The 24945-nt window shown below is 44.8% G+C and overlaps 1 protein-coding gene across 5 annotated transcripts in view; it reads right to left on the reverse strand.

The window, feature by feature from the left end:
- FRMD4B (FERM domain containing 4B) overlaps positions 1 to 24945 on the reverse strand; it is a 336244-nt gene that overhangs the window by 17215 nt on the left and 294084 nt on the right. For all 5 annotated transcript variants that reach the window (XM_079795693.1, XM_079795691.1, XM_079795692.1 and 2 more), the window contains 10 exons: positions 23593 to 23676; positions 22031 to 22096; positions 18826 to 18883; positions 17383 to 17469; positions 5060 to 5136; positions 3844 to 3982; positions 2753 to 2894; positions 1874 to 2007; positions 1662 to 1781; positions 357 to 585 (listed from right to left, as the gene is read on the reverse strand). In XM_079795693.1, the coding sequence (XP_079651819.1) occupies positions 357 to 585; positions 1662 to 1781; positions 1874 to 2007; positions 2753 to 2894; positions 3844 to 3982; positions 5060 to 5136; positions 17383 to 17469; positions 18826 to 18883; positions 22031 to 22096; positions 23593 to 23676 (1136 nt within the window). The remainder of the gene's footprint in view (positions 1 to 356; positions 586 to 1661; positions 1782 to 1873; positions 2008 to 2752; positions 2895 to 3843; positions 3983 to 5059; positions 5137 to 17382; positions 17470 to 18825; positions 18884 to 22030; positions 22097 to 23592; positions 23677 to 24945) is intronic.

Here is a 24945-nt window from a genome sequence, read left to right on the forward strand (position 1 = left end):
GGAAACTACTGGGTAGACCCAGCTCTCTTACTCCTTGAGTTGTCAAATGAGTATCTTGCAATGCCATCAGCTCAGTTAAAGGTGAATCTGTCTTACTGCGAACTAATATTGTAGTAAAAGCTCTTTCATCCCCAAAATGAAAGCGACGTAATAATATAGTATTATTACAACAGTGAGAATGTCACTGAAAACCAGGTTTACATACTTGTAAGACTGAAATTCCAAACCATTTTTATCCCAGGAAAGTTACTTTTATTCCTGTTTTTTCTTTTCTCTCACCAGTGAACTGATTTGGAAATGCTACATACCATCAAGAGTCTTGGCAATGGGACAAAAAAACTTGACTTGTTACTGACCTGGTAAGGTACCTGTCCCTTTCTGGGCCGGCTTCTTCCCACACCTGATTCGGTATTCATTTATCGCGTTTTCAATCTCCTGGAGCTTTCTCACTGCATCCGTGTAATCTTGCTTTCGTTTTTTCTTCACGGTTTTACACAGGTCTGGCTCATTGGCAAGTTTCTTTGCAGCTTCCACCAGCTTTTGCTGTATTAGGAAATTGCTCTCCAGCTCTTGCAAAGCAGGGTCCTGCATTTACACAACGATGCTGTTTTATTTCTGTGGACACTCGCTCACTCTCACACGTACTGGCACGGAGTCAGACTTCTCGTGCATTCTCCAACCAGATGCTCTCCGGGCATAAAATCTCCCTGTTTCACTGCACAGGTAGCCTCAAAACTTTCCTCATCCGTTTACATCAACTTCTCACCCTCTTTCCCGTTCAAAGAAGGGAATGGCCTTTCATCCATTCAGTTGGTGGGTAAAGGTCATATTTTCCAAGAAGGGACTCTTAACCCAAGAGTCACAGATGCAGAATGTTGTTTTCACAGGCATAGCTTTACAGACATCAATTTGGGTTTGATTCCTTTCTCTGGTGGTTCCTGGCTGTAGGACCCCAGGCACACTGCTTAATTTTTTAATGATTCTTTTTATTGTAAAATGAAAGTAACACAAGTATATGTGCATTCTTAGTGCAGAGCTGGGTATACAGTGAGCACTCAATAAATAGCAAAGCTCACTCTATTATTGATGGAAACTGCAATCATTTTCTAAAGTCAAGATGGGTAAATTTCTATAAGAAACACGAGTAAGGCCACATGAAAACATGCAATGAGAAAGCACATTCCATATTGGCTAACAAATCTGTGGACTTTGCTATACCTGCGTGCTGAACACGTACTACCTCATTGAATCCTCCTTGCCTCCCTTGGAGGGCAAACAATCACTGCACCCCCATTTTGTAGATGAGAAAACTGAGACCTGAGAATTAAGACTTGAAGGAGGGAAAAGTATTTGCCAAAGGCCGCTGCTTAGTTTTCAGTGGAAGAGTCTAATGTCAGCGTTCTTAATTCTCATGTTTCTCAGTTTATGAACACTTGGGGTTTGATGAGGGCTCTCTGTGTTTGGAGGAGTAATAACAATTTTAACCGAGCTGTGCATAAAAGAAGGAATTCAATTTGGTCTATATTATCACTTCCAACTGGTGAGATAAAAGCGCAGCAGTGACTCAAAACCGAAGGCCCGAGTGGACCACACTCAGCAGACGGCTGCTCTGCCTCTGTTCACAGAAACGCGGGGGTACGAGCGGGGGCTGGTGCTCATACCTCTTCACTGGGGAGCAAGTTGTCATCTAGTTTGAACGCGGTGCCCACACGCCTTCTGACCTGAGGAGGTTTCTCGCCGATGCCCAGCGGGTACTCCTTTGGCATTTTGCCTGTGAGCTCCTGCGGAACAGAACAGAGCCGACAGGATGATGGACACTGGCCAGAGCTGTCAAATACCATCTGAAGAGCCCCCCCGCACAGAAGACACTCACAGCCTCCCGCAAACAGATCTTCTTAAGCTCCTCGACTTTTTTCAGGAGCTTTTCTTGCAACAGCTTTTCCTTCTTCTTGAGTTCCAGGATTTTCTCTCTCTTTTGCTCCTCACTAACTTCCGAGTCTTGAGAACCTGGGGGAATTGGAAGTGGGGGAGGGAAGGTTTATCCAAGCGATGTTTCCTTCCTTTTTAAAGGACAAAGGATTTTTAAGCCAAACCTGCTATTAGATAGTTTATTTCTTTTCTCCCTGTTTGTGAACATAATAAAAGGAAACTGGAGAACATTTCTCATGCTCCTGGGCATCCAACGGAGCCTGATAATGAAATGTGCCTTCTGCGTTTTGGCTCAGTCATTTTCGAAGCAGTAATAAAACGCTTAATGTCTTAGACACACCCAAGGACAAAAGTAACTTTTCTGAGCCGGTGAGGTGTTCCTTGAGACAGCTGCTTAGAATGTTCTTTTAGAAAGCAAGCGAGCAAGGCAAAGGAATATTCTGTGCTCCAGATGCACAAGTTGACAGTGGGATTTTAATGGGAAAATGCATTTTAGTGAATACTTAGTGATAAAAGGTTCCAGGATTTCTTGGGAGGAATAAGAAGCTGATGGAATTTATCGGGAGAAAATGTCCTTTTAAGCCGCCCCTAGGCACTCAGTGTCTCTACATCTGGTGTTAGTTATGCAACCTGACTATAATTTAACTTTATACTTTCTGAAATCAGTTTAAGATTTTTATTAAAAACTTCGGCATACTGTAATTTTGATATGCTTATTTATTCCCAAAATAATGGGTTAGAAGATGCATTTAAAAGTGGCTTACAACAACAAAAATGAAATAAACTAAAGATTGCCTGCCCCCTCTCTAACCCCAGCGGTTACCTGAGGAGATTAAGCTGCCATTGCTGGCCATAATGAACTGGCTTTTTGCCTCCAGAGTGACCAGTTTGGAGGTCCTCGGGGCTCCCGTCTCCGTCAAATCCATCGCGATATCGTCTAAACTTCTGGCTGAAGGAATTTTTGCCTAAAAGGTATACAGCATTGTGATGAAATTCACTCAATTAAGCCTCTTTCAAATTAATGATTAAATTGCTATAAAATAAAAATGTCAACATGGAGGACAATTTAGAATTTTTATACATATACCAAAATGACACTCTTCCGAAAAAACAAGACTTAGGCTTTGTAGCTAAAACATATTAATAAGGATGCACGATTCTTTGTTATAGTGTAGTTCAATCATTAACTTTAAAACATTACCAGTATACACTACACACAATTTTTTTAAATCCTCACCCAAAGACATATTTTCATTGATGTTTAAAAAATATTTTTTTATTGATTTCAGAGAGGAAGGGAGATGGAGAGAGAGATAGAAACATCAACGAAGAGAGAGAATCAGTGATCAGCTGCCTCCTGCATGCCCTCCATGGGGATTGAGCCCGCAAACCATGGAATGTACCCTTGACTGGAATCGAACCTGGGACCCTTTAGTCCATAGGCTTACGCTCTATTCACTGAGCCAAACCAGCTAGGGCTATTTTTATTGATTTTTAGGGGAGGGGGGAAGAGAGAGAGAGAGAGAGAGAGAGAGAGAGAGAGAGAGAGAGAGAGAGAGAGAGAGACATTGATCGGTTGCCTCCCATACAAGCCACACTGGAGATGGACTCTGCAAACTAGGTATGTGCCCTGCCTGGGAATCAAACCCATGACTTCTGGTGTATGGGACGATGCTCCAACCAACTGAGCCACCCAACCAGGGGAAATCGTACAACTTTTGAATTGGGTTATATATTGCTCATTTTTTAAATATAAGAAAAATTAAAACAGTTGGTAGTAAGGTTTAAAAAAAAAAAACCCTAAAAGAACAAAAACCGATGTGCTTTCATCTTTTCTGAGAATGCTTGTCTTTTAAACAGAAAGCAAATGAGCGGCAGGAGCTTATTCTCACAGAACCTCGTCTAGTCACTTACTTTGCTTTGCTTCCGGTCCAAGTAAAACTGGTGCTGACTGATGGCCATCACCCAGATGGACTTGATGAGCGAAGAGTGTGCATACCAGGTTTGCACAAAGAGGCCACTTTGCCCAAAGGTCCTTCTTGACACCGAAATCCTGAAGATGAAGAAAAGCACTCAGATCCCTGGCTCCTGACCCAGCACAGCATGAACTGCTTCCCGTGAGTAACGTAACAGCGCATCTCCTTCGCCGTTTTTCTGCCGCCACACTATGCTGACAGGGCTCTGATCTCCTCCTTTTATGACAAAGCCCATCACACCTAGGCAATAACTCTCTGCAAATCTAGTGTGTTAAAAAATGCATGCACACAATCCAAGGCAGATAAGGATTAGTCAAGTTTGAAGCTGTACTAAAACCACTTAGCTAAAACCACCACAAGCAGTCGGGAGTAAATGGGGTAATATTTTAAAGACAGAGACCTGGGGATCAGCACCTTCCTCAGGGGAAAGAGCATCGAGGATTAGATGGACTTGTCTGACTCGGACAGTATCAGAGGACAGACATAACGATACTGCCTGAGGGTACCCAGGTCCAAACCTGGTCCAGAGGGCTGCTTGAGAGGACAGGGTGGGAGAAGGAAGGATGGGGAGGGGAGGGAGAAAGGGACCAACGTTCATTTGTAGGAATTCAGGTCATCTTTTTGTTAAGGGCTGTTTCCCCCATCCCTGTGTCCTCCAAATACCCATAAATGTGTCAGTTTGGAGAAACCACAGTCCTGACTTTAATTAATGTCGATCACTTGGCAGCTGTCTTTTAAAGTGACCAGGAATACTCAGTTTTAAAATGAGCAAGGGATCTGAACAGAGACATGCAAATGGCCAATGAGCACATGAAGAGATGCTCAGCCATCATCAGTCATGAGGAAAATGCCGCTTCCCACCACAAGGACGGCTGTTAAAGAACAACTCGGCTGAAAATAACAAGTGCTAGGGAGGATGTGGCGAAAACGGACCCATATACACTGCTGGTGTGAACGGAAAATGGTGTAGCCGCTGCTAACCCTCCGGGCTGTTCCTCCAAAGGTTAAAGAGTCAGCCCTTCACTCAGCAGCTCCACTCCCAGGGACAGACCCCGGAGAAATAAACACACATCCACGCAAAAACTGCACGTGAATGCCCGTAGCATTACTCAGAAGCCACCAGGACCAAGCAGAGGGAAAGCTGGGACCCTCACCTCCGTGGATCGTGAACTTCAACAGCAAATTTTTTCTCACGGAAATATAAGTTCTCCAGCTGTTTCCACTGGAATAGCTAATAAATTAAGAAAACACAAAAACACACATAGCTTTAGTTTATGTGAAATTTTACTGCATCTAGAAATCAGCTTAATAAAAAATAATCAAGGAGGCACACTAACATGTGATGCAGTCTTTCTACAAACCAACTACGGCCTGAGCCCATTTTATTCCTCCTCCTGACAGGAATTTCCACCAACTCTTCCTTGAACAATAAAACTGTGCAGCGGGGGAACACGCATGCTAGTTCCCCTGTGACTCACGGAATGCGAGCAGGTAAGGAACCTCCTGGGTTCCGGTAAGCATGCCTCCTGATCAGAGATGCTGATTCACATCTAAGTGGAAAGGTAGTCGAAGGGACTGGGCGGTTCAGGAAGACCACAGAGTAAACTTCAAAGGAAAGCAAAGTGAAAGTAGCCCAGAGCCCCAAGCAGGGAGCTCCTCCACCACCTTTTTCTTGCCCACAAGCGTTCCCCTAAACGGGGCAGAAGCCAGGAACCGGAGGCGGGGCGGGGTGGGGGTGAAGGCTCGGAGCCCTTTGGCGTCTGAGCCGGAGGGAGCCTCCGGGCTGTAACTTCCACATTCCCACTCTGGCGCTCTAATGCGCCCCGGAGCCGTTTCTGGAGAAGAGGCGCCCCCAGCAACGTGCCTTTGAAAGCCCTGGCCCTCAGCTAGCCCTTGTGTAGCCCGAGCCTCGTCTTGTCTCTTAGGCTTCACAGAGTTCCTCTACTCCGACCCCAGTCTTGATTATTAGGGAAATAATAGCACAGTGATTTCATTCCATTGTTAGACTTCGGCTAGGTTTTTAACAGACATTCAAAGAGCCTTCAAAGAGCATTTTAATGACCTAAATAACCTCTCTGCAGCGCACTATCAGTAGAACCATTTCCTGAAGCACAGGAACCAAGGTGTTCACAGACATGTCAGCTCATGTGAGAACAGCATGATCTAAGGGTCCTGCCCACACGCAGCCCCAAGTGTTCAAACAGGAGACAGAAGGGTTCCGACGAGACCCGCAGTCCCAGACAGCGAAGCCCGCCAGCCCTGAGCACACCGGCGCCGGCTCCAGCCCTCGCCCCGGCGGAAGTGACCAGTGAAAGCTGGAAGCTACATACCGATCTCCTAAAAGGTCCATGGACTTGAGGCTTTCATTTCTTTTAATCCAGAAGTTCCAGAAATGGGACAGAAACGCGAGGGAAACCCTCGGGCTCTTTCCACCTCCCTCCCGGACAGCAGCCCGGTGAGTCTGAGCCGAGTTTCATAAGACTTAGGCGTGACTCAGTTTCACACAGCGAGCCTCCCACGGCCGCCTCGCGGCTGGCAGACATCAGCCACTCTTATCTGGGGACACCTCCCAGTTCCCCTCCTTCTGCCGACGGAGACCGCCCGGCGGGAGAGACAAAGTTCTCACCGGCAGACTTTCCCGGAGAGAGACTCGGCTTTAATGGGGGGACAGTGTGGATGCAGACGATCGTCCTGGGGAGTGAGGGGCTCTGGGCGCAGGTAGACGTCAGCCGAGCGGCCCGGGAGCCATTTCTACCTGGTTACTCACCGGGGCACCAACAGGTTCTGCAGGAAGAGCCACAGCGCGGCGCAGCTGGCTTTCCCTTGGCGTCCATTCCCACACACATGAAAACCAGGCCGGCTGAAACCCGATCTGCCAGCCACCCCGCCCCCAGCCCTCACCAGCTCAAATCCCAGTGCCTTGCCTCCCTCCAGCCCGTCCCTGCATCCAGGGCAAGCAGGCCACTTCCCTACCTGAAACCTTACAAGTTTATGCAAAAAGTGATTTCATGGCTGTGCAGTGCGAGCGACTTGGGATGACAAACTTAATTTGTGACAGTGGTTGCCCCTAGGGTGGGGATGGCGGAATGTACAAGGGGTGAGGGGTACAGGAAACTACATTACCAGTAATATTTTACTTCTTTTATTATTAAATCAAGATGAAGTAAATATGACAACATATTAGTAATCGTCCATTTAAGTGGTTATGAAGGTGTTGTCATTTTCTTAGTACTGTGTGTTTTAAAAAAATAAAAGAAATGAACATTTCTCAAATTAAAATAATATGCTTACATAAAACGAACATAGGCCAGTCTACTTTAGGCAAGAGTGCATGTCCACCTCCTAAGCATTCAGAGGCCTCTATTTCAGACACTATTATCACAATGATTCTGATCAATGACTGGGGTGTTAGGAAAATGCTTCCAGTTGTAGCCGCCCTAGAGCCAGCTGGCAGCTGGAAACAGGCTAGTGTTCTTTTGAAATTTCTGAAATCATTCTTCCCGTGTGCCTTTATATGACATTTGTGCTCCTGATCTCCGAAAGGCAGATGAAGCGGCAAACGGCGATGGAGCTGAGGCGGATGGCTCATTTACGGGACGGTCAATCGCCCAGTCAGCACTCCCCGGGCAGCGCCGGCACGCAGCAGGCAACTGACTCATTTTCATTCCCTTCCTTTCTGCCACTGTTTTCCTTAAAGGATAAATCAGAGCCCCTCCACACCGCCGTCAAAATCACGCGGAGATTGCAGACCAGTGGAAGCAGAAGGGGAAACTGGTCAAAGAAACGTCCCCCAGGCTGACCTGACTGGGTGGCCGCCCCTGAGAATCGCTCGTGCAGGAGGCAGCACTCCACTAGGAAGTCACCGGAAATGTGAGGGGCCCAGAGGAACTAGCCCGCATTCGAGGAGAGGCCAGAGCTCAAAGGCGGAAGGAACCAATTTTCTATCATGTGCAACATTTGGTGCCCATAGAGGGTAGGACTGTTACCAGGCATGATGTCTTAAGGGTAGGACAAGATTATTATATATATTATTTATGCACATGTGTGTATACACAAACACATTTGAAACTTTCATATTAAAATTGAACACAATATCTAGTCCAAGCCAAAATTACCATTCTCAGAGCTTTAAAAGAAAAACTGGGTTTTGTTTGCCTTGCAACACAAAGTTAAGAGTATGAAACTAGACTGCTTTATAGTGCTCATTAAACAAGCATACTAACCATCATTTATTATATTTATTATTGGATATATTCTTTGACACTCACTAGTAGCTATAAGTTAGAAGCTGTGCTTTCTTGGGAAGCTATGGTGGAAATAATTATATGACAGAAATAAAGCTACATGTAAGGCCTTCCAACTTTCTAGAATGATCAATTGTGCCCTTCAGCCTCAAAGGAAGGAATTAGATGACAACTAAGGAACTAATAGCTGGGGTTAACTTTGAGACTGAAAAACAAATAGACAGGAAAAATAGGAAAAGGGAAAGAGGAGCAAAAAGAACAACGCTATTAACAAAGAGATCATCAAAAAGCTACAGCAGGAAGAGGACACATCCTAAGGTCAGTAGCATCCTGCCTTACAAAAGGAAGTGACACAAAATCTAAAAACTGACACAAAACCAAAGCAGTCAAACCCTATTTGAGAACGCATGCAAAATGTGATCACAATAATCCTCAGATGTAAAGGAAGCTGATGGTTTCAGAATAATTAGCCACCATGATTACTACTACCCTTCATTTAATGAAATGCATGGGTTGAATGCTTAAGCCATTTTCTTAAAATCTACAACCAATTACTGTAAACTTAAAGAACCAGAAGAAATCACCTCTACCCCATTCCCACCCCACAATCTCGATGGTTCCCTATGCCTGAAATTACTGTCAAACTGGAAAGGAAGACTACAGGAAAGCACAGGGACGTTCAGGAGCCGCAGTGACCACACGATAGTGGCTTGTGGATCATTTACTCATTCTTCTTGGATCAGCGAGTATTTCTGTCCGCCTTCTATGTGAGCGGTTCCGTTCTTGTTGGCGAATGATGGCCAGGCCCCCTCTCTCGTGGGGCTCACCTGAACCAATGGGACCAAGTCAGTCTGCCTTGGTTTGCATTCTGGTTCCACCAATTGTGTTTTTTTAAAAAATAAATATATTTTTATTGATTTCAGAGAGGAAGGGAGAGGGAGAGAGCGATAGAAACATCAATGATGAGCGAGAATCATTGATTGGCTGCCTCCTGCATGCCCCCACACTGGGGATTGAGCCACAAACGGGGCCTGTGCCCTGACTGGAATCCAACCGTAACCTCCTGGTTCATAGGTCAACACTCAACCCCTGAGCCACGCTGGCCGGCCCACCACTTGTATTTTATCTGGCAAGTTGCTTAAGTTTCCCGAGTCTCAGTTTTCTTATCTATAAAGTGGGACCAACAGCGCCTGCCTCAGAGGGTTATTGGAAGGTTCAGTGAGATTATGTTTCTGAGACCTTAGCCCAGTGCTTGGCTCAGAACAAACATGTGGTAAGTGAAAAAGCTACCTGTATTGCTCGAAGGCCCCTCAGCCCAATTCCCGAATTTGATCATGGCTTTATGAGATGGAGGATGGCCACTGAGCAGCAGACATAGAACGAGAAACAGCTGTCTGGGTCCCAAAGCTGCCTGTCCGCTGGTGAGAAGCGGCCAAGTTATTCTGTTGACACACCTGTATCACTCAGGCTTCCAATTCTGTGAGTTTCTGTAAAAACTGCTGTATTTCTGTTGATTTTATCAGTGGTTTCTGAACACACCCTCTAGGTAGGAAATGTGTTCACTGATCCGGCAACATGGAGGTCACAGAGGAGGAGGGGGGAGTGGGTCAAGGCACGCCTCCGCCCCAGGGAGACGCCACCTCCCTCCTGTCGGGGTGCTCAGTACGGGAGCGTGCCCCGGCAGGTACAGAAATGCTGAGGAGTGCACCTGCCGCCGGTCACAGGGGCCTCCTGGGTTTGGAAAGACCGAGAAAAAGCCTTTGGACAGAGCGGATCAAACTGTCTTTCTGGATCTTGACAAACTGAAAGCAGACACCACCCAAAGGTTTAACACTAGGCACGGACAGGAAAGATGTCACCGAGGCTTTTAAAAAATACATATACAGTGGAACCTCGTTTCTCGGAGTTAATTCATTCTGGAAGGCTTTTGCAAAACCAATCGTTTTTTTCCCATTAGAAATGTAAATTGAATTAATCCATTCCAGGCCCTCAAATGATTCCATTTTAACCTTGCTTTTATACCGTACATGTCTAATGTACTGTTTAATCTATAAACACTTTAAAAACAAAAAGGATATGAAATGTCAATGAAAATTTAACAATAAGGAAATGTACAGTAAAAAATGAAAATTTAACAATAATTGTAAGCAGCAACAAAAGCAAAAAATACCATGAAAACGTTCACAGCACACCAGCCTGAGATTGTAACGGCGAACTGACTGATTCGCGCCTTCTCTCCGTTGTTTGTCTCCGAGAGATGCGTCCCTGATCGTAAGGGATCAGCATGGAAGGGTTGTCAGGTTGAGAAGCGGACTGTTCCAGATGGGAGACGTTCGAGAACCGAGGTTCCACTATAATAGCACTTACAACACAGGTTAATCATTTAACTGCAAATCCACCGAGAAATGCCTAACTCTGGGCTGGTCACGGCTGCAGTGTGTGACTGACATCAGTGACTCACACAGGGCCACCCTCTGCGATGACCCGAAGAAAACCAATCATGGTATCGTTGGTTTATTCTTTTTTCATTAAAAAAGAGTTACATTTGACGAATATGCTGTTCATGAGCCAGTTAGTGGACCTGGTTTGCCTCCTGAAGAACCACAAAAATAGAAATGCGCCAGATTATAGGCGTTGAGAAAACCAAATTGACCTCCCTTCTATCCACCCAGCCATCTGTCTGTCCATCAAATGTTCATGTGACTGAGATGGCATCTTCCCAACAGCTGGATGGGAGGTACTACTCTTAGTCCCATTTTACAAGAGAAAACTGAGGCTCAGACAGGTTTCAGTAAACTGGCCAAAGTCACATTTCTAAACGGAGGCAGATCTGGGAGTCCCAGCCAGGCAACCAGGCTCCAAGCCCCAGTGCCTGACCACAGCCGCCACCCTCCCCTTCTCACCGGGGAAGAGCGCTCTACGGACATTTGTGTGTTAACAAAAAAAAGAGAAAAAAAGCAGTCACTCCCAGTTCTACCTCACAGGAAGGAAAAGCAGCAACTATAACATTTGCAGAAATGGACTCTGAGTCCCTCGAATTTCACTTAGACCAGCGGTTCTCCACCAAGAATGACTGCATCCCTCGCCACCCCCCACCCCAGGACATCTGGAGAGGTCTGGAGACATCTTGGTTATGACGCTGGAGGGGAGGGTGTCACTAGCATCTTGTGGGGACGCTGGGAATGCTGTGGAGCACCACCACGCCCGGGACACAATCCCTGGCCCCACATGTCCCAAGAGCAGACACTGAGGAAGCCTGACGCAGAGGGTAAGTTTTGGTGATGTAACGCTGGTCAGTGGAGTGTACTGCTGAGGAAGACAAACGTTTTGCTCTAAAAACAACACCTGATCAGACCCGAAGAGGCCCCGCTGAAAGTGCCAGGTATGCCAAACTCAAGTTCCCTAAACACCCAAATGGTACACACTCCGGGAGTGAACATTACTTTTCACAGGTGATGTCATACCTTCCATTCATAAAACATCCCATCTTACATGCAAGCAGTCAAGTTCGGCGTATTTTTGAAGATGTTTAGATGAAGTTCTGGGTATCAGGAAATGCATCATATTAAACTCTGACCATCTGAGGATGCTCTCCCTCCCGCCCCCCGCCAGGTTTCCTGTGGCTGAACCCCTCACCTTCCGGGGCTGCGGTCAGGGGCGCCCCGGAGTGCTCCCGCGGGCACTCGGTACAGCCAGAGCCGGCTGCCCCGGGCACCTGCACGGCATCCCCTCACGGGTTGGTGCCTAGTCTGGTTATTGTATTTTCAACTTATCCCTAATTTGAACATAATTCTGACTTTGCAGATGGATTGTCAGGTCCTTGATGACAGGAACGTGGCTTTTTCCTTAAATAAGATAAAGAATATAAAGTACTAGCTTGGGGCCCTTGCAAACAGAATGGCTCAATAAATTCTTTTGGGAAAAAATAAAATTGGTACATTGCACTGTCTTGCTAGAAAACTGTTCCGGAAGGGGGAATGATTTAAAATGAAAGCAATCTCGCCCGGCCAGCGTGGCTCAGTGGACCAGAAGGTCACGGTTCGATTCCCATCAGGGCACCTGCCTGGGTTGTGGTGCATGCCAATCAATGATTCTCTCTCATCATTGATGTTTCTCTCCCTCTCCCTCTCCCTCTCTGAAATCAATAAAAATATATTTTAAAAAATGAAACCGATCTTTAGTCGTAAGCACACACGGAAGAAACCTTTACTGCGTGTGCCCCTTCACCATGCTGTGGGCACGGTCTGGTTTCTCTGCCTGTGCACGAGTCAACCCTATTAAAGAGCTTTCTGTATGCGCCAACAATTCAGCCATTTGGTAAATGCCTGGAACTACAAGGGAAAATGACATCGTGAAATCTAATGGCTTTGCCTGTCCAGCAGGCATTGCTGCTCCTCAAACGCCCTCTCAGCTGCGTGGGGAACACTCCCTCGCTGAGCTCTGGCCCCCTCCCCTCCGCGCACACTATTCTCTGACGGGACACACCAACCCGCTCCTCACCCTTCAGGTCTCAACTGGAACGTCACCTTTCTCAGAGCGGCCTTCCCTGACACACCATGTCCTCCACTCATCCCGTTACTGTCCTGCCATCTTGTTCATTTCCATCAGAAACTATTCAAAATGCATACTTGTCTTTACTTCTTGCTTACTTGTTTGTTTCTCATTAACCAGCCCCCCAAATACTTCATAGGAACCAATACAGTGGGACAAAAACTAGTTATCTCCCTCAGAACTGATTTTTCTGCCTTCTTCTCTAATCTTTACTTGAGAATATATCTTTTTAGTTGATGAGAGAATATGAAAGGGGGGGGGGGGCAGAGATGTGAGAGAGAAATAACCATTGTTTGCAACCTGAGTATAAATCTGACCAGAAATCAAACCCACGACCCTTCCATGCATGGGATGACACTCTAACCATTGAACCACACCAGCAACAGAACACCTTGAATTAAGGCCTTGACACGGTCACCTGGAGACTGCACTCTCCAGCCCCCTTGCAATTAGACTTGGTGACTTGCGTGTGTGAACGGACGATGTCTGCGAGTGAAGGAAGTCACTGGCTTGCTGGGTTCTCGGAATGGTCTTTGGGGTACAGGGAGTAGACAGGATGATCTGAACTTGACAGTTGAGAAAATAAGAGCCCAGAAAGGTGGAGTAACAGCTCCAGGTCAGCCAAGCTGTAAGAGGAGTGCAGGGCTGGCTCTCACTTAAATCCAAGCTGCAGGGTTTGAGCTCTCCACCCACTGAGTCTGCAGACAGCTGTAGCCATCAGATTGATTATTGGTGTGGCTGACATTTAATTACACGCTGTGCAAACAGGATGGACAGGTCTCCAGCTGACAGGGGTGACTCAGTTCTCCCCTCCACACTGCACTGGGTTTTGTGCTGATGTAGACAGTGAGCTGGACAGCACGCCTCCCCACGGTGAGCCTCACCTCGCAGGCAGCAGCGTCGGAAGCAGCCGCCTAACGGAGGCCCTGGTGGGTGGTAGTTGTCGTTTTATTTTTTTATATACCTATAGTTGTTTTTTTTTTTTTTAAAAAAAACAACAGTTAACTGAAGGCTGAGAACCTTTTCTCCTCCCCCTGCGATGCCCGGGGTGATTGTAAGACTTTCTCAACCTGTCATAATGCAGAAAGATACTAATCTGAAAAAGCATTTTACCCCACCGCGTCCATGTCTGACAGCGTCACCTGCATGCCATCCCTACTCCTCACCTCTCACTGGTCCCAGTGGGATTCCTCGCGGGGGTACAAGGCAGTCATGGCGTGACTTTGATCAGCCCTGACCCACGGTCTGCTTCTTGTGAGGAACAGACATTTTCCTTGAAGTACTGAATGAACGATAAAAGCCGAGAAGAAATACAAGTCTGCGTGTTTTCTTTTTACAATGAAACTTCATCATTTTAAAGTTCGAATGTTCTGCATTTGAAATGCAGTGGAGTTCTGGTGTGCTTTCACACTCCCTACGAGTTCGCAGTGACATGTTTCACTTACAAGACAAGCATCCCACTCAGCCCTAAACAGGCCGTCCTGTGTTCAGCACTGTCTTGCCTTGCACCAAGGGAGGATTAAAAAGAAAAACTGCTTATGACCTGGATTTTTAATACCCTGACTTTTTGTGGCTTGTAATTTAAAAATTTTTAATTTTCTCTTAATTTGCATCATGCATTAGGGCATTGTTGCTAATGAACTGGGAGAGGCAGAGTGCTTACCAGCCTCTGAAAAAAACCCACAAACTTTGAGGGTGGGCCAGTGGTGGAGCATAAGGGCTGTGGGTCTGTAGCAATGTTGGGTCATCGTCTATCCAAACAGTGATCCAAGAATGCTTCTCCTTCCTTCTCTTGCGTCTCCCCCTCCCTAACAGCTACCGGTTACTGAGTGATGGCTGTGTAATCTCACTTCATTCTTACAGCCGCCCTGGGCGTTGGGTGGCATTACCATTGTGCAGATGAGGAAACTGCGTCTAAAGAGAGAGGCAGCAACATGTCCAAGGCTACCCAGCAAACAGACACCAGAGACAGGCTTTGGGTTGCTCCCCAAACTCTTCCCTTCACCATTCTACTACAGAACCGAAAGCAGCTCGGCCATGACAGGCAAAGGCCTGACAGTCAGAATACCCGAAGGGCACCTGCTGGTGTTCTCGGCGGGAAGACAAACACAGCCCCCCCCCCCCCCCCCCCCTATGTGGAAAGGACACACGACTCAGCCTGTGGATCTTGGACCAACCCCTTTTCAAAGCAGCCTTTTGGCATCTCTTGTGATTGGCAAATCTCCCTCCTTCTGGCCTGTTTTCAGCCCGTATAATTATGGCAGGCATGTGGTTCAAGAGGCTGAGCATGTCCAAGGCCTCCCATTCCAGCCTTTGTTTCATTCCAGTTGGCCAATTTGACCTGCATTCACGCCCGGTGGCTGCGCACGGGTCCATGCAAACAGCTGGAGCGTGGTCCTTGTATGAGTCTGCTCTCACAGCTCCTTAAGGGATGCCTTTTTCATTTGTGCCAACTGGGCCAGGGCAGGGACTCGTAAAACAGCCTCCCTTCAATAAGCCCTTAAATTGTCAGGCTGTGGAAAAATAAAGATACGAAAGCCAAGCCCACTGTCAGGTTTAACAGGAAGAAAGGAGCAGGCGAACAATGGCACAGAGTGGACACGGCTTAAGTAACCAAGAAGGGGAAGGCCAGACAGCGATGAACACAAGATGGCCCGTTGAGGGTTGAGCGGGATGGCTTGTCTTGTAAGTGAAACAGGAAAACTCTGCAAATTGAGAAAAGGAAGTGGCTACTGACCCTTGTCTAGGCTCTGGAATGAATAAGCACACCTGGTTATGGTCAGTGTCAAACAATATTTACCCATTTCTATGGAACTGTGAAAGGAAAGAAAGGCCTGTGACTCACGAGCAAGCCAGAGAGACCAACTGCACTGCTCGCCGTGCTCATTCTGGTCCCGTTATGTGTGTGTGTGTGTGGGGGGGGGGGGGGGGGGGGGGGGCGGGGCGGCCGTGTTCAGGGGAAGCATGTGCAGGAGGTGGGAAGCTCAACTTCATCAGCCACATTAGCTAAGAAATGACTTGTGAGCCAAATGAAGTTGTATTTTACATGCAAGTTTCAAAAACCAGCAAGACTCCTGTATGTTATTTCTTTCTTTTTTTAAGAGATATATTTTTATTGATTTCAGAGAGGGAGGGAGAGGGAGAGGGAGATAGAAACATCAATGATGAGAGAGAGTCATTGATCAGCTGCCTCCTGCATGTCCCCTACTGGGGATCGAGCCCACAAACCAGGCATATGCCCTTAATTGGAATCAAACCTGCGACCCTTCAGTCCCTAGGCCGACGCTCTATCCACTGAGCCAAGCCGGCTAGGGCTGCATGTTATTTCTTAAAGTAAAATTAAAGGGAGAAATAAATTACCAAAAAATATGTTAGCACAACTACCTTAAGAAACATGACCTGTCATAATTTGATCTGATAAAATAGATCAACTAGGGGTACGTTGTTTCCATGGCTGGGATTCAGCTCCAGCCCACCCTCCTGCAATGGGCACACCATAATAGGCATCGAAAGGGAGTTGGTTAAATACGTTGTTTCCTCATAATGGAACACTAGGCGCTTTACAAAGAGGGAAAAGAGACTGTGTAAAACCTGAAGAAACAAGATGGAGTATGGGTCAGTGTGCAGCCAGCTTCCTTTTTCGCTGGAAAAGCTCAGCACACACACTGAGGAAGTGCACACGAACCGTCTGAGACACGCCTCTGACACCGGTCATCACGGGGTCAGGGGACCGAAAAGGACTTCCTGCTCTCACTGGCCTGCTGCTGGTTGTAAAACAATGCCCTGGTACTTGTACTGGGACTTCTGGATAAGCCTCCATGCCCAACCAGTCTGAGCGGAGAGCGCCAGGCACGGAAGGGCTGTGGGGGCCCCGCCCACCCTGTTGTGTTGTCTGCGTCAGTTTCACCACCATAAAATGGGGAGAAAATAAGCTTTACTTATTCTCTCAACTGCAAGGAAGATGGTGAGCACCGATGGAAGCGGAGAGGACACTTACAGAAAGGCCTGAGTAAGCCTTTACGTCCTTAGGATACTGACAGGCCGGGCAGCCGACGGCTTTCCATATGGACTCACCAGTTCTCACCCAGGCAAGCACGCACTGTCTGCTTGTGCTTGGGCCGAGAGAAACAACTTCATGTCCAATTTCAAACTGAAAATAATGTCACTTATTAGCTCTGGAAAACCCAAACCAGACAGAATGTGACCCTTTACGAAACAGCAGATAACTTACTTTTCTTTACAAAAAACATACATGTTTAGTGTGGAAAATTGTGAAACAAAGGTAAGTAAAAATAGCAAGAGCATTAAAAGGATCACACATAACCACATTACTGAGAGGTAATGGCACGAGAAATTTTGATTTATGTCTTCACAATTAATCCGTCTGTTTATCCACCCACTTAAATATGCATCTATATGTATGTGCAAATATAAAATTAATAAATGAAGAAGGGAGTGTTCATCCTAACTTCAGACAGAAACCTCCTTGCATGCACTTGTGAACTAGGCTGTGATCAGAGTTCATCTCTGCGTACACTTCACGCGTAACCGGAGCCTTCCCTGAACCCACCGCTTCACTAACCAACGATTTTGCCCAAGACGGTTCGGTGCCCCTAAAGCAACGCTCCCAGCCCGACAACAGCTCAAGGGGCTCCTAAGAGTCTGAAGTGATTCACACTTACTTTCCGAGGTTTCACTTTATCTTGTAAGTCATACTGGCCAATTCCTTTATAGCTGATTCCAAGCCACCAAGGAAGTCCTTGTTTATCCTGGAAGACGGAAAAGCATGAGAACCAAGACCTAATTGTTAAGTCCTCTGGAGGTGGCCTGGCGCTCACCAGGCCCATCCTTTAACAAGTATCCGCAAGTCAAAGTAAAGCTGTCTCGGTAAACAAAACAGTACTTAAGAACCTAACTTGTTATTAAAATGCCTTCTTACAGTTTCTTCAAATAAGACCTTTACGTCAAAACAGACCAATATTATTAATACCATCAAAGAGACTGAAGCATTACTGTTTGGATTAAACATTTGGAGAAGAAATGAAATGTAGGTAATTCAACTAAGAATTAATCCAAAGTACAAAGCAGTTATCTATTTAAAAAAGAAAGAAAGAAGGAAAGCTCTTCTTTGTTCTCTTGATTAGTAACCAGCTATAAAGGTCAGGGAAGTTTCCAAAGATGTAAAAAGTGGTTCTAAATCCTGATGTTTGTAATACACTTAACAGTGAACATGGGAATACTGAAAAACAGGATGTTTGAATAATGCCTGTGAGGTACACATGGGGAGGGGAGAAATTTTTTTTCATAAATTTATCTTTTAGGTCTTGAAAAGCATAGGGTGTATTGACATAAGGAAAGAAAAACTTAGCCTGGAACATATATCTATATGCAAACAAACTCGGAATCAATAGAAATTAAAGTTGCATTAGTATACATATTTAGTACAGGGTGTCCCCATTATGCAGGCATTTATTATCCAATTCTCCACCATTTTGAATTGTAAACATTGTTGGAATTTGAAGAGTCACTCAAGATTGATCAATTATAAAACTATTCTGCTTTCAAATAGCACTCCCTTCTTAACCTGCTTTATCTCTTTTCACCTCACAATACTCCTTAGTCACTCTCTCCCTGCTTATAAACATCTACAAACACTACACAAACACAAAGCGTACTGATGGAAAATTGAATTGCAAAGCCTGTGAGGATTTTATGAAGCTACTGACACGACAACGTGAGTGCATGGCTCTCACATAAAGGCACTATCTAATGAATTTCTGGTGCCATCAGAAAGGTAAACAACTGGAAAGGAGAAAAGTAAGTAGGAATAGCTAATAGGACAGATGTGACAAGAGAATGATCTGAATATCTTAGGACTAACAGAGGCTTTGGGAAAACATCTGAACATAGCAAGTATTTGGCAAAAATATGCTTTATAATTTGCTAAAAATGACAAGATATCTGGCTTTTTTTCCCTTAAGAAAATCAATCTTATTCTCAATGCTCAAATTTCTAGATAACTTACATATATATGCATATTGATTTATACAATTTTAGAAAGCTGGTGTTCACTGACTCACAGAGTGACATGGGCATCATGAAAGCCTTGCATGTAGAACACTTACCTTTACTGCGTAATAATGGACTCCGTAGGTCGGTAGAGCTTCTACTATTTTCATATATCTGTGGAAAATGAATATATTATAACCTCTTACTAAAATAGGGGGCCCTTCTGGGGAAAGTGATTGAAAGAAATACAATTTATATCGACTTTTCTCATTATAAGTGTCTTTGACTAAAGTAGAAACAAAATAAAGCATTCTAAGGAGTAATATATTTTACTTCATCCAAATATTAGGAGGTAACTAGGAAAACTTCAATTTCAAAAAGCTATAGGAAATGTTATTTTCTGCATATTAAGATTTCTATGGCTTAGAAGCATATTGTACTGTATTATACATTCAAATTGCAAGTATTTCTTACACTAAGCACCTAATAATGCAAAGCAATGAGAGTCAACTTTCGGGTCATTCTCATAATAAGTAAAAAAATAAAGCTATTCCATGTATTATTGATTGTGGTAAACGCTTAGAAATATATATTCAACTCCTAAGTCAAAAATCTCAGAAATATACACTTAAAAAGGGAAAAGTTTATTGTATGAAAACCTGATTTTTAAAAATACGCCCACTCCCCCACCCCAAGTAAAAATTAAAGCAATAGTGCTACCATTGCTATTTTTAATTCAACAAGTATTTATTGTGTACCTCTAAGGCTTTATGGAGTGGACTAAATTGTGTAAGACTGTCTCTCGGCCTACAAAGAATTGAGATTCCAGTTTGATGGGACTTGTTAATGGTATTTGAAGATTAATTGCTCTGGACTTTGTAACCAATAATTTGGTGATTTTTAAAAGCAAATAGCCTACATGGAAATGAATATAAGAGGTTAGGTAAATGTGCCAAGGTCATGCAGCAATTACACTGCACAGCCAGGATTCTAGCAAATCAAGCCGAATTTTATAGTCTAGAGCAGGGGCGGGAAACCTTTTTTCTGCCAAGGACCACTGGAATATTTATAATATCATTCACCAGCCAAACAAAATTATCAACTTAAAAATTAGCTTGCTAGCCCTAGCCAGTTTGGCTCAGTAGATAGAGTGTCAGCCCTGGGACTGAGGGGTCCCGGGTTCAATTACGGTCAAGGGCACATACCTTGGTTGCAGGCTCGATCCCCAGCCCCCAACACGCACATGCGGGAGGCAACCAATCAATGTGTCTCTCTCACATTGATGTTTCTCTCTCTCTGTCTCTCCCCCTCCCTTCCATGCTCTCTAAAAAATCAATGGAAAAATATCCTCGGGTGAGGATTAACAACAACAAAAAGAAAACCAGCCTGCTATATTTGGTCAAACATTTCATTAACTCACCCCCAGTGCCGTGGCAGGGCCAGACCAAATGGTTCTGTGGGCCTTAGACGGCCCACGGGCTGGACATTCCCCACCTCTGGTCCAAAGCCTTAACTACCAAGTTGGACAGTCTCTTATGTGGAGCCACAGCGATAATGACCAGGGGAAGTAAAATGACTCTGCATTTAAACAAGGAGACTCCATAATATGCTGATTAGCCTAACCTTAAATCCCTCAGGGACATTGTTACTCCTGTATTTCTTTATTTCATTTCAGAAAATTGGCACAATGACTTAAGATGTCAACGATTCAGGACCACTAACTTCTGCTTTTCACCTTGAAGATCACACAAAGTGTGTTATGGTAAAAAGGAGATTAGTATGGCCTTGGCCAGGGAGCTCAGTTGGTTAGTGTCGTCCCGATACACCGAGGTTGCGAGTTTAATCCCTGGTCAGGGCACATACAAGAATGAACGAATGAATGCATAAAAAAGTGGAACAACAAATCAATGTTTCTCTCTCTCTCTCTCTCTCTCTCTCTCTCTCTCTCTCTCTCTCTCTCCCCCCTCCCCCCTTCCTCTCTCTCTCAAATCAAAAACAAAACAAAATAACAACAAAGGAGATTACTATAAGATGTAGGGATACGGGGGAAATTTCAGTTCTCACATGCCCTGACCTATATTCAATAGTGTTTTGTTTTTTAAACTTCTATGGCCATAAAAGTTATTGCAATTACTATACAAAAAATGCATCATTAGTTTTTATAATTATAAATTTAGATTTTATAATTCTAAAATTTTAATGTAGCTTGTGAACGATTTTTTTTTTTTTGAGAGAGAGAGAGAGAAACATTGGTTTGTTGTTCCATCTATCTATGCATTCATTGGTTGATTCTTTTTTTTTTTTAATTAATCCTCACCCGAGGATATTTTTTCCATTGCTATTTTTAGAGAGAATGGAAGGAAAGGTGGGAGAGGGAGAGAGAGGGAGAGAGAGGGAGAGGGAGAGAGAAGGAGAGAGAAGGAGAGAGAGGGAGAGAGAGAGAGAGAGAGAGAGAGAGAGAGAGAGAGAGAGAGAGAAACATCAATGTGAGAGAGACACTTCCATTGGTTGCCTCCCGCCCGACTGGGGCCAGGGATTGAACCCACAACCCAGGTATGGGGAATCAAACCTGAGAGCCTTTGGTCCACAAGCTCTAACCACTGAGCAACTGGCCAGGGCCATTGGTTGATTCTTGTATGGCCCTGACTGGGGATTGAACCTGCAACCTTGGCATATCGGGATGCCACTCTCACCAACTGAGCTACCCAGCCAGGGCCCCTTGTGAACTATTCTTAATAAATGGATGGTAACTCCAAGAGTGGAAAGTGCAGAAATATATCAACATGGCCTTTCTCGGTAGCGTGAAGAACAGCTTATCTAACACCAACATTGTGTTCCACCGGAATCAGGGTCACAAACCTGGCAACCAAACGTGGCCTCCAGGCAGGGTGTTAGGCTCACGTTGTATTAAAATTTTCTTAAAATTACTCTGCAATGTTTAAAATGGGATTTAAAAACCAGAAGTTCCAGCTTTCCTTGGAAAACATCAGAAGATCTGGTAACAAACACTATGCATGAATTCTGAAGCTGAGTAGCTCTGCCCAGGGCAAAAGCCCTCCGGTTCACCACAGTCCCCACCATTCCTTATCGCCCCACACTTGGCCCATATTTCTCCGTTTTGTTACCTGCCTGACACTGATAGCATCTGAACTGATGACACAAATATGGAACGAGCCAAGACATTTTATAACTCATGGTAAGAGATTTGTAATCAGATGAGGACAACATACACACAAACCACACAGCAGAAATCGTGCCAGACGCTTCTGTAAACAGAAGACGTTCACTGAAGTCTAAGCCAGAGGAAAGAAGGGTACTTACTGGACCACAGCTTGACCCCGGGTCAGACCTCTGGTTTTCAAATAATGCTCAATCACCCTGTCCTCACTGCAAAACAAGGAGATGGCGACACATGATTACATGAGACACAGACTCGTTACCAGCCCCTCGGGTGGCTACTTGAGGAACTCCAGAAGGAAGGCCATCCCACTGGCTGGGAGAGAAGCTGACGTTTCTGTAGACATGGGTTCCTGGAGGGTTCAAACCTCAGACATTTGACTACCTCGTCATGATTTTTTAACTTATGTTTTATATAATGTATTCATATAATTTAATAACATTGACATGTTATTATTATTAACATTAATATTAATATATCATGTATTCATAAAATTTAGTATGTTTTTAAAACTTAATTTATTAGAAAAAGAAACATAATATCAATTTATCAAATGAAAAACTAATATCCGTTGTCATAACTGAGTGAAATATAATAAATTCAAAATAGTGTTAGTAAAAAGAGCTCAGTGGGTGTTAGGTATTCAAGACAGCATCCTTACATTATTCAGAGAGATCTAGAAAGAATTAAAACTGCTTCTGAGTCCATGTTCAATCTAAAATACTCTATTGTCACTATGTGGGGACACAGTGTTTTGGGAGAAAATCCTTCATTATTGTCCTAGGATGAAATGTTGACCTAACTGGGGAGGAACAGGCTGAAGTCCAGCAACCTTGGACATCATCCAGCTATTGTGCCCTCCTTTCAGCCAGGTAGCTTTCAGCCAGAAGCTAGGCGAGTAAATGTTTTTTCTCTCTACTCTGGTAATCAATAGCCATTGGTCTTTTTTCTTTCTTTCCTAAAAAACTATTACTTAATGATGATTCGTTTAGAAGGTTCCAGACTGAGGATGCAACGCAGCCTCAGTACCCACGTTCACTGCTTATTGGGGAACTGTGTTCCAGCTTTCCTACTAACGCTATTAATGTTGAATATTTATCTTGTAATCAGTTTTTAGTGGAAAAGAAAACCATCTTTAGGATTTGGAGCCTTCAACCAAGAAAAATATATTTACAGGTAATGGATGTAAGTAATTCAAAGGGGGAAAAAGTACCTTTATAGAAAAAATGTTATGCGAAAAATGGGTACTATGGATTCATTAAAACACAACCAAATAGAGTAATTCAAAATATACACCGACTTCTGGCCACAGAGGAAACTATTTCTGGTTATTAAGGAAACCTCGGTCCAGGGCACTCTGCAGTTTATAGCAGTTCCCCTGCACTCGGCCAGACGCAGGCCAGGCCGTGCCACCCACCCGCCGGCACTGTGCTCACCACAGCGCCCTCCGCAGGCCCTTCCCCACGCAGCAGGACGGCACGCAGCCGGCTGCTCTTGACAATGACTCCGCTCTTGGTACAATGATTTCCGGGGAACCGTGAGAAGATGCTTCCACTGAAAGGACCACCGTCTACTTACGGTGACTCTGACACACTGATGGGCAACTGGATACTGTCTTCCCTTACATTTCGTTTAATCTCCCGAAAAGCCTGCTGTTCTCGTGGAGGGTGACAGGCCGGGTCACCGGCTGCCTGCTCTGGCTTACCAGTAAGCAAGGGACGGATGCTCCTGAAGCGTTCTGGTTGGGAAGGCTGAGAGTGTCCTTAAATCTTTCCTGGCATTTTCATCACTAAAAAGAAGAGGAACACAGTAATGTCAGTCATGGTTACCGACAACATTATCCAAGCGAGTCACCAGATGAGGCCTGAAAAATAGCTACAGCACACTGGGCTCCATTAAACGTTGTCAGCACACACAAGGCCCTGGTCTCCAACCAGAGCTAGCCCTTAATTTGACAACCCCCACGTCATTTGATATTATAAAGTTTAAAAAGATGAAAAAGTTTAAATAATCATATTAAGCTACCTTAACCCCATCTTCCTTATTCTCCTCATAAACTTGTAGCTGTTTTCACTATATGTCTCCTGTATGCATCTCTATTATTACAGAATTATTATTAAATTGTGCACATTTCATATTCTATTTTTATACAGCATTTTTCAAATTTTGTTAAATACTTTCTCCACCTTTCTATAGTAGCCTCTAATTATCTTTAGTGGATACATAATATTCACTATATTGGAATACTGGTTATCATAAAACCATTCACACAGTATTGCCCATTTTTTATATTAGATATCATTGCAATAAAAAGGTTTATGTAGACTTTACATTAGATATCATTGGAATAAAAAGATCTAGGTAGACCTTATATTATTTTCTTATACTCTAAAATTTACCTTCACACCCGCACCTGTACAACGAGGGTAATAATAGTGCCCATTGCATGGGAAGAGCTGTGATGAGAAATCACTGGAATAGATGACGTGAAAATGCATTTCCAAGGCAACCCAGGGCATCGCTGACATTGCATCAAGTGAACTGAAATGCACCCCACGAGAGGTCAGCTGTTACCTAATTATTTAAAATGGCAAAATTCTGCTGATCAAAAGAGAAGGGTGTGGTCTCATGGAATTTCACGGAAGGGAGAGCAGGGAGAGCTGGTTGGGCCTGCACTGTATGAGGGCAAATGCTCTCTTCTGCCCCAGCCACTCCAGGAGGTAGTCTAGGAGGAGCAGGCAGGGCTCTCCAGGGCCTGTCAGAGCCCAGGACAAGTCCCTGAGCAGCTACTCACAATCCTGAGCAAACTGGTGCTCACCAGCTGGGGATCAGGAACTCCCCTCCTTTCCACCGCGTTGTACCTTTGTGTTCTTTGTGGAGAGTTATGGAGCCAGGCACCATGCGATGCACTCGGGGGTTTCTACCTCACATACGTCTCATCACAGCTCTTCCCAAGCAGTAGGGACTATTATTACCCTCGCTGCACAGGTGTGAGTGTGAGGGTCGGAGAGACTAAGCCACTTGCTCAGTGTCTCACTGCTGCCAGGCGCGTGAAGAG

Source organism: Cnephaeus nilssonii, assembly GCF_951640355.1.
Source record: "Cnephaeus nilssonii genome assembly, chromosome: 17".
Lineage (NCBI taxonomy): Eukaryota > Metazoa > Chordata > Mammalia > Chiroptera > Vespertilionidae > Cnephaeus > Cnephaeus nilssonii.